This window comes from Zingiber officinale, chromosome 5A (genome assembly GCF_018446385.1).
Source record: "Zingiber officinale cultivar Zhangliang chromosome 5A, Zo_v1.1, whole genome shotgun sequence".
Lineage (NCBI taxonomy): Eukaryota > Viridiplantae > Streptophyta > Magnoliopsida > Zingiberales > Zingiberaceae > Zingiber > Zingiber officinale.
Window position 1 is genome coordinate 130,875,055 of NC_055994.1, and position 9,083 is coordinate 130,884,137.

Sequence of the window (9,083 nt, forward strand, 5' to 3'; positions counted from 1 at the left end):
TCAACATTTATTTAATATTAAAACTTTTTATTTTTTTTATTTTATGAAAATATATATAATTATTTTTAGAATAAATTGGAGAAAAATCCTAAATAAAACTTCAATTTTACAAACAATCTTCATCTCTAAAGAAAAATTTATTTCTACTCCATGCATATAAAGTTTTATTTACTTCAATTCTCTCATGCAAACATTATTATCTCATTATCCTTCATATTTTTTTAGATAAAAATAATCTAAAAATGAGTATAATTTTTCTTAATTTCAGCACTTTAAACTAGAATCGAATATATTTTCTATCAAATTGAGCATAATTTTTTTCCTGCTTAATATAATTCCTCCTAAATTTCACATCATTTAAAGTGAATCTAGTATATTTTTCATCCAATTGAGCACTATTTAAAGAGAATCTAGTATATTTTTCATCCAATTGAGGTGAAAAAAGAGTCGTGCTCAATTTGATAGATAATATACTAGATTCTAATTTAATGTGCTAAATTTAAGAGGAATTATACTCATTTATAGACCTTTTATATCTAAAAAAATATGAGGGGTAATTAGGTAAATTGATATCCATTATGTTTGGTTAGGGAGTGATAAATTGAACACGATTTTTTTCGCTTAATATAATTCTTCCTAAATTAACATCATTTAAAGAGAATCTAATATATTTTCCATCTAATTGAACACTATTTAAAAATAATCTAGTATATTTTTCATTCAATTAAGGTGAAAAAAGAATCGTGCTCTATTTGATAGAAAATATATTATATTCGAGTTTAATATGCTAAATCTAAGAGGAATTATACTTATTTTTAGACTTTTATATCTAAAAATTATAAGGGGTAATTAGATAAATTGATATCCATTATATTTAATTAAGGAGTAGAAATAAAATTTTTTGGCAATGAGAACTACATATAAAATTTAAATTGTGATTTAAGGAGTGCATACAAAGAGCGCCCTAGCAGCAAGAGAACCGGACCCAAGCCCCCTCCCGAGCGCGGCAAGAGGAAAATTGCAATAATGTCGTTCAGAGGGATATCAACATGATCGTTGAAGGCCCAACCAACAGAGACTTCAACTGGGCAAGGAAGTTACATGCCCATCGACTGGAGATCCACACTGTCAACTATAGCCAAGAGCAAGCATAAGAGCCCGAGATTAGTTTCGGGTCAAAGGATTTGGAAGGGCTTGAAGTGTTAGAATTTAAGGGATGCCCCTTACGTTTTTTTTCTTCTATTTATTTGATAAATATAGATTCATTATTTGAGTGCATATTATATGTTTGATTGTCTTAAACTCATTTACTGAATGTCGGTAATATAATTCATACTTTGAGAGAATTTGTGATTGGATCGCAACTAGTGATTATCTCTATATGTGCAATTATGAATATATTAAAATTTTCCTAGTCGTCGAATTGATGTATTCAAACACCATCAATTCTGTAAGACTAGCACAAGTTATAATCTTTGGTTCGGGCAAGCAACTGTTTTCTCACTAGTTGGAGACATTTGGATGCGAGTTAAACGTGAATGCTGGTTATGGTAACTAGTTCATTGGAGTGACTATAGATATGTCTGTGAAGTTCTTACTACAGCAAGAGTGCAAGTTTCCTTCGACTTGAGGTATACAAGTCATCTTAGTTATGGAGACTTATACTTTGACATCTTAAGCAAGCATCTCATTAAAGTGTGGATCCGGGATGATTGTGTATAAGTTGAAGTGCTCGAAGGTATTTGGATAACACGGAGAGGATTCACCGCTCCTTGCAAGGAGACTTATACCCTATGACCACTTGTTAGAATTATTACTCAAAGTCTTTAGCCAAAGCATCACATGTTAAGAGTGTGAGACTCTTGTACACATGTACAAGTAATTTGAATCTGCATAATGAGGAAGCATTACTTGGGCTAGGTGTGACGTAGTCAGCCTAGTGGGGACGAGACACATAGACAATGTCTTGAACCAAGTGGATATAAGACGAGTGAAAAGAACGAGACACAACTTACTGTAGCTACTGAAGAGTTTAAAATTAATTCTAAGATCAACTATGATTTTCTGGCTAATTGGTAATCATAATGTACTACTAGGTGTCACTCATGATCGTTCTATAATTAAGTAGTTAATTATGGACTGCCAAGATAAATCGAGAACCTATTGGGTCACACGCACTAATGAGTCTCTAAAAGACGTAAAATAAATTAAAGAATAGGATTTTAAGATCAAGAGAAAAATGCTTGGTTGAATCATACATAAGACAAATATGAAAATATTTGTCGCAATGAAAGCGCGGATGGGTCACATCTATTATGGAAGAGTTGGACCATATTTGATTTAATAATAAATTAGTCATGAACCAACTTAGTTTAGTTGTGAACCAAACCAAGGGGTTAATAGGTTAATTTTTGGTTAAGGGATAATGGGTTGGATTTGTGTTTTCTAATCCAACTTATTAATGAGGGCTATATATTGATATGATTAAGAGAAAATTATACACATGAGATCATTAATTGACTTATAAAAGTTTTGGAAAATGTTAACCCAATTTCTCTTGTCCTCTCCCTTTCCCCTCTCTCTTTGCCGCCGCCAAGGGGAAGCCTTTCCCCTTGTTGTCGCGACCACCACAAGGGAGAAAACTCTCCCTTGTGTGCTTCTCTTCCTCTTCCTTTTGATCCTTCTTCTTCACTCGTGACTAGTAACTTCCGAATGAGAGACTTGTACTCAAGGAATTATCTTGAGGAGCTCGGCGTGGATACGAATAGAGGCGAGGTTCGACAACGTCGCTACGATTAATACCCTTCTCGTTACAGGTCATCCATAAGATACACCTAGTGTAAATTTACTTTTCGTAAAAAATTAATTATGCGATCATATTTGCCATGTTGTATCCTTGTATGCATGTGGTGCGTGTGACATAATAATTTAGGAATTATTATTATTTTATTTTCCATTGCGCATGTTTACGAAACGTGTTTTAGCACACACTACATCAGGCATATTCCAACATGAAGTACCCCTACGATGATGCTTTGAGTATTAAGGCTATCATAGCTAATTATAACATACATCACACCTTTGTTGACATAGATAATTTTGTCAACATCATCTTTAAGAAGACATTTGAGTAGTTGCAAATAGAGCCAAGCGAGCTCCAGTCTATGATGACTCCTTTATATCGATTAACAAGTAATAAAGTGTAGTCATTCAGCTAAATTAAGCTGGCCATATATTTAGGGGAGGAGCCCCTTATGATGATGCGCCGATTGAATTACATTATGGTGGACACGTCTTCAGCGTACAATGCCATTTTAGGTCGACCAACCCTAAATAAATTCTGGGCAGTTGTTTCAATCTTCTGTCAGAAAATAAAAATTTCCTATGGATGACGAGGTGGGGGAAGTTAGAGGAAACCAACTAGTAGCATGTAGGTTCTACGTTGATATTATCAGGACTGAAGTCAGCGCAGCCCAAAAAAGCCAATGGTTGGAAGTTAGTATCATTCAGGAGGCACCCCTCGACTCTGATCTATAAAGAGAATGAAGAAGTGCAAATTCAACCCTGCCGTCCAGAGGTTATTATTCAAATAGCAGCAAACTTGCCCCCAAAGCTTAAAGCAGAGCTAGCTGTATGTTTAACATGCAATAATTATTGGAAGCAATATTGAGGGGTCGGTGTGACCATGAGTTTGATGTTTTGGCATAAGGTTTAAGTTAGATTCATCCTTGTATTTGATATGTGTATTTGAGTTATGTAGGTTTGCAGAATACACATATGACTTACGTTGATAACTTCAGGTTTGGTGAAGGAGGGAACATCCAAGGGGCTATGGACAAAGCAACAAGGACAAGTTGAGGGAAGCGTACTTCGAGCAATATGTGAAGGATGATATTGGGATAATTAAGTGGCAAGCTTGAATGTATCCGAAAGATGAAAGCCAAAGGAAGGAGGCTTGAAAACAAGAGATCAAGGCTACGAGAAAGAGTCAAGTGAGTCATAAGGGTCTGAGTGTGAGAGAAATGTACTCAGGAATGGAAACCCTAGGTTTAGAATTTTATGAGTTGACTGATGTCTGGACTAGTCGACCAGTGTCTGGACTAGTCGACCAGGGCAGAGCACAGAATGTTTTTGTACCTGATGGCTGAGACATCAATCAACTGGTGCAATGATCAGTCGGTTGGTAAAGGGTCGTTGGTAGAATCACGAATTCTACGAAGTGTCATTGGATGTGCCTAATAGCAACACCAGTCGACTGACGAAGATACTAGTCGATTGATAACGAAAAAGTTAGCCTATATGTTTTCCCCTAGCTCTATATAATGGATCTTGAGATGGCTGGCTTGGATGATGAAATTAGAATTGATTAAAGCTTAATTAGAGTGTCCAAGTTCCAGTGTGATCCAAGCATTTTGATCGAGTTGTGGTGAGGTTTATCCATCGACAAGGAGGCTTGAGCTAGATGGAGGTTCGAGGGACTAATTCATAAACGGATAGGGATCGTCTACCTTACGGACAATTGAGGAATAGGAGCCCTAATCTCTAAACCACGTAAACGAACATGTAATGGTTTGCTCTTCTTGTTTTTGTAGTTTAGCTTTCGTATTCGTATTTATTTGTTTTCTGCTGTGCACTAACGAATACATAGGAAGGGAACGATTGGGGTAAACGTTTATTCAACCCCTTTTCTAGATGGCCAAAAGATCCTCAACAATAATAATGTCTTCGCCTGGATGCCCAAGGAAATAATTGGCGTGTCACCGACTGTTATGGAGCACGCGCTCTACGTCCACCCGAATGTTAGGCCACTTAAACAAAGGAAGAGAGATTTCAAAGCTGACTAGAACAAAATCATCTGAGCAGAGATGGACAAATTACTGGAGGTCGGCTATATCCAAAAAGTACAATTCTAGAGCTAGCAAATGTGGTCATGGTATCTAAGCCAAGAAATAAATGGCGAGTCTGTATTGACTTTAGAGATCTTAATAAGGCATGCCCTAAGATTATTATCCACTGCCTCAGATCGACCAAGTGGTAGACTTGACCTTCGGCTGTGAACTGCTAGGTATGTTGGATGTATAATAGGGCTACCATCAAGTCTCGCTCGCCAAGGAGGATCAAGAAAATGTTAGTTTCATAACTGCTAAAAGAACTTACTGTTACAATATTATATGTCGTTCAAACTAAAGAATGCATGAGCAACTTACTAACGGCTCATGAACAAAGTGTTTCGAAAGCAGATCATGCGAAATATGAAGATTTATGTGGATGATATTCTTATCAAATCTCTCCGCGCGGTCTATATATGCCTTAATATCAAGGAAACATGTCAGACTTTAAAGGAATACGGACTTAAATTTAACTCCTGCAAATGTCTATTTGGAGCAAAGAATCGAGGTTTCCTAGGCTATATAGTGATCAATGGGGAATCAAAGCTAATCCAAGTGCGGGCTCTCCAAGATATGACTCCCGCATGTAATCTCAAGGAAGTACAACGACTAACCGAATGTATTACAGTTTTATCTCGCTTCGTATCAAGATCAACAAATCGGAATCTATCTTTCTTCAAAATATTTCGTCAAGCTCTAAAATTCTAATTGGATGTTGATTATGATAAGACATTTGAAGAGTTAAAAAGTTATTTATCAGACCTATCTAGCGGGTCATTTCTTTTGATTTTAGACCGATCGTATAAGAAAAAAAAAGGGAGAATGTAAAATCCAAAATACTTTCTTATTTTCCTCTCTAAATAATCTTTGTTTATTTTTAAATGTAACTGTTTTTTTTATTATATGTTAATAAATCTAACATAAACTTTTAAAATTAAAACATCTACTCTGTTTTTCTGACCCATTATTTAAAGAACAATTCTCTCTTATCGTCATTTTATCTTCATGGATCTGGTTTAGATAGCGTTGTCAAATTAATTTGCTGTTCCTGAACGACTGCGAATAATAATATTTTGTATTCAATCATCCAAATCAATAATTCAAAATGCAAACCTCACTGTCTCTCCCCGACAGCCAGCCTCTCTCTATCAAATCTCTATCCTCCACCGCCGGAATCTCTTCTTTCTTATCCCTTCTGCGGCCGTCGCCTTCATATGCAGTCGATCTCGAGTTAAAACTACCTTACGAAAATTGCCGATCCGCCGCATGTTCAACGTCTTCTAATATTCCTGTTTATCAAACTGAAATAAACCCAAAGTGGAATGAGCAAAGCGAGACGGACGGTGACGTGGGAATCGGAGTTTGATGGATTTGCTTTGCTGAACTCGTTGCCGAGGAACACCATCGAGGGCTGCCGGCCGGCGTCGGGATTTTGGCCCGAAGATTTTTGGCTGAGAAGATAGCAATTTGGCTTTCAATCTCGAATCATTAATTCGATGACTGTGAATTGTCGACTGACCTCGTGGCGGCGGCGGCGGCGGCGCTGGGACAGAAGGTGATGACGTACTCGGCGGCGCCGGCGCAGGTGAAGATAGAGGTGGCGTCGTCGTAGGCGTAGCTGTACGCCCTCGGGCATGCCCTCTTGAACACCTCCGAGTACGACGACGGCCGGCACGTCTCCGGGCTCCCGTAGGCTCCGCTGCAGCAGTACTCCGGCGTCCCGAACGCCTCGCACGCGCTCCTGCAGACCGCCCCTCCTTCGGGTCGTCGTCCTTCCTCTCCCCCACCCGCGACCAGCAGCACCTTCAGTTCCGCTGGGCACACCCCGTTCACGTCCGCCGCGCACCCCGTCGCGCCGCAACCCTCGCCGCCGCCGCGCGGCGCCACCGCCACCGGCAGGTTGTACCCGTCGACCAGGCTCACGTCGTAGTAGTCCTCCGCCTTCGACCCCCCGCCGAGGGTGAACTCCGCGAGCGTCGCCGGCGGCGCCGCCCCTGCCCCGGAGCACTCCACCTCCCCCGAGCCGCAGTCGCCGCTGCCGCAGCCGAACCGGCCATCCGCGTCGGCGGCGCAGAGGGTGCGGCCCCAGAACCGGCCCGACCACCCTGCCGGCGCGTCGACCCCCTTCGACTCGCCCGGCTGGAGCGCGAACCCCGTCGTCGAGAGCGCCGCGTCGCCGGCGTTCGACAGTGCCCCCGGCCACACCGTGAAGCCGCAGTTGTTCGTCACAGTAAACGTGGTCGCCGCCCAACCATCTGCATTCAAACACATCGATCATAAAAAATCGATTTCGTACAAGATTTCAAAATGGTTTCTTAAAAATCTAATCAAGATTCCGAAACAAAAGGAGGACCTTGGACCACAGAGACGAGCAGCAAAGCCATAGACCAGGCCATGGCAATGCTTGATTTCACCATGAGAAGCGACTCTTCTTCTTCTTCTTCTCTGAATCAATTCAGTAAGAGTAGTAGGAACTGATGGGTATATATCATTGTGAGCGGAGAGAGTGAACAGATATAGCTTAATTAACGTAAGGAAGCGTGGTTTCGTGTTCAACTTCGACTTTAACATCGCTCAGAATTTGGTCTCTTAGTTAATTACAGTCTGGCCAGTGGCTTATTCTGTTTAATTTCTAGTTCTAATTGGTATTTGATTTATCTACAATATGAACAAAAGTCCTGGAGTTTGGCCGCCCCGGGCTACGGTGCAAGCAGTCGGCCATGGGTCAATTTCTAATTGTGACATTGCCATTGCAGATTAATCTCCTCGGGAAGATAATTTTCAAACGTTGATGTATTTATCGCCAGTTGAAAATTTTAATAGAAGACTGGATAGATTATCTCCGAGATTAATTGATTTGTTGGATATTTAAATTATAAAAAAGAAAATCCTGAAATTTGAATTCTAATATAGATTAATATTTTAAAGATCCTGAATAAGTAATCATCATCTACCTATAAATATCAATATGTGCATACAAAAAATAAATCCAATATTATAATTATAAAAGATAATAATATTTAAATTATACACAATATTATCTTGTATTTTATAAAAAATTATTTTTTGACTTAAATCCACAATCTCAAAATTACATGACAATAATTTTATCATTGCGTCAAAATAATTATCTATCTAATGAAAATAATTTTATCATTGCATCAAAATAATTGTCTATCTAATAAAAGATAGTTTAGTACATGAAGCTCATATTAGTACAGTCCAAAGGAATGATCGAATTATATTAGATATATTATATTATAAACAGTTGTATTTTGTATTTTACACAAGGTTATTTTCATGACAATAATTTTACCTAACAGATATTTATAAAAAGAAATCAATTCAAACTTTCTTTAAACTAGGTTAGATTGGACTCTTTTTGAATTAATGATTCCCTTGATTACTAGACTAAATCAACTTGAAAAAGTCTTTTTGTTTAGAGTGAGGTTATAAAGTAAAAGTAGATTGAATATTTGATCAGTTAGACACAAACTCAAGTTATTTCGACTTAGTATGTTTAGCTTGTCACATAAAGAAGCAAATTGCAATATTTGCCTCAAAACAAATTTAAACGATCTCTCTTTAATTTCTTCTTCGAAAACAATTGCAAACAATTTTTGAGGCATCTCTTGATTGAATTATTAGCACTGAGCCATCAAAGTTCCAAGTCAAAGTTCAAAACAAGAAAGAAAACCCAACTAGATACACAAGGAATATAGCAACAAAGAGGCAAAGTTGAGTGGGGCAATGAATCACCACAAAACGCCACGAGAAGTTGTCATCCTACTCTTATCAAGAATACTTACCTCCCCTTTTTTTCATCATTTGGAATCTAGTGTAATTTTTTTTCTCATAAAAAAGTAACAAGTGGATAAAGCTTCTGTCAATATGGATTTTAAAAAGGAATCTAAGTCACATTAGATCTATTATATATATAATTTTACAGTACATTTTATAAGAGATCATTTTCACGATTCAAATTGGGGATGATACGGCCAGTGGTGGAGGTCTCCACGTGATAAGGTCAAGGCAAAGTCAAGTTTTTGATCAAAAGTCAAGCGAAATTGTACGTTAAGGGGGAATAGAAAGTCATCCTTTATTAAGGTGACACACCCGACTCTTTCAGTCTAGCCATCTACCTCCCTTGACTCCGTTACTTGACCCTCACAGTTTAGTCATCCCAGCTCCTCA

At 38.4% G+C, this 9,083-nt stretch overlaps 1 protein-coding gene across 1 annotated transcript; it reads right to left on the reverse strand.

The window, feature by feature from the left end:
• Positions 1-5,944: 5,944 nt before the first annotated feature.
• On the reverse strand, positions 5,945-7,492 carry LOC121981814 (thaumatin-like protein 1b). Its single transcript, XM_042534556.1, has 3 exons — positions 7,243-7,492; positions 6,409-7,144; positions 5,945-6,340 (listed from the first exon to the last, which is right to left on the reverse strand). The coding sequence occupies exons 1-3, from the start codon at positions 7,304-7,306 to the stop codon at positions 6,160-6,162; spliced, it is 981 nt and encodes a 326-aa protein (XP_042390490.1). The 5' UTR covers positions 7,307-7,492; the 3' UTR covers positions 5,945-6,159.
• Positions 7,493-9,083: the final 1,591 nt, after the last annotated feature.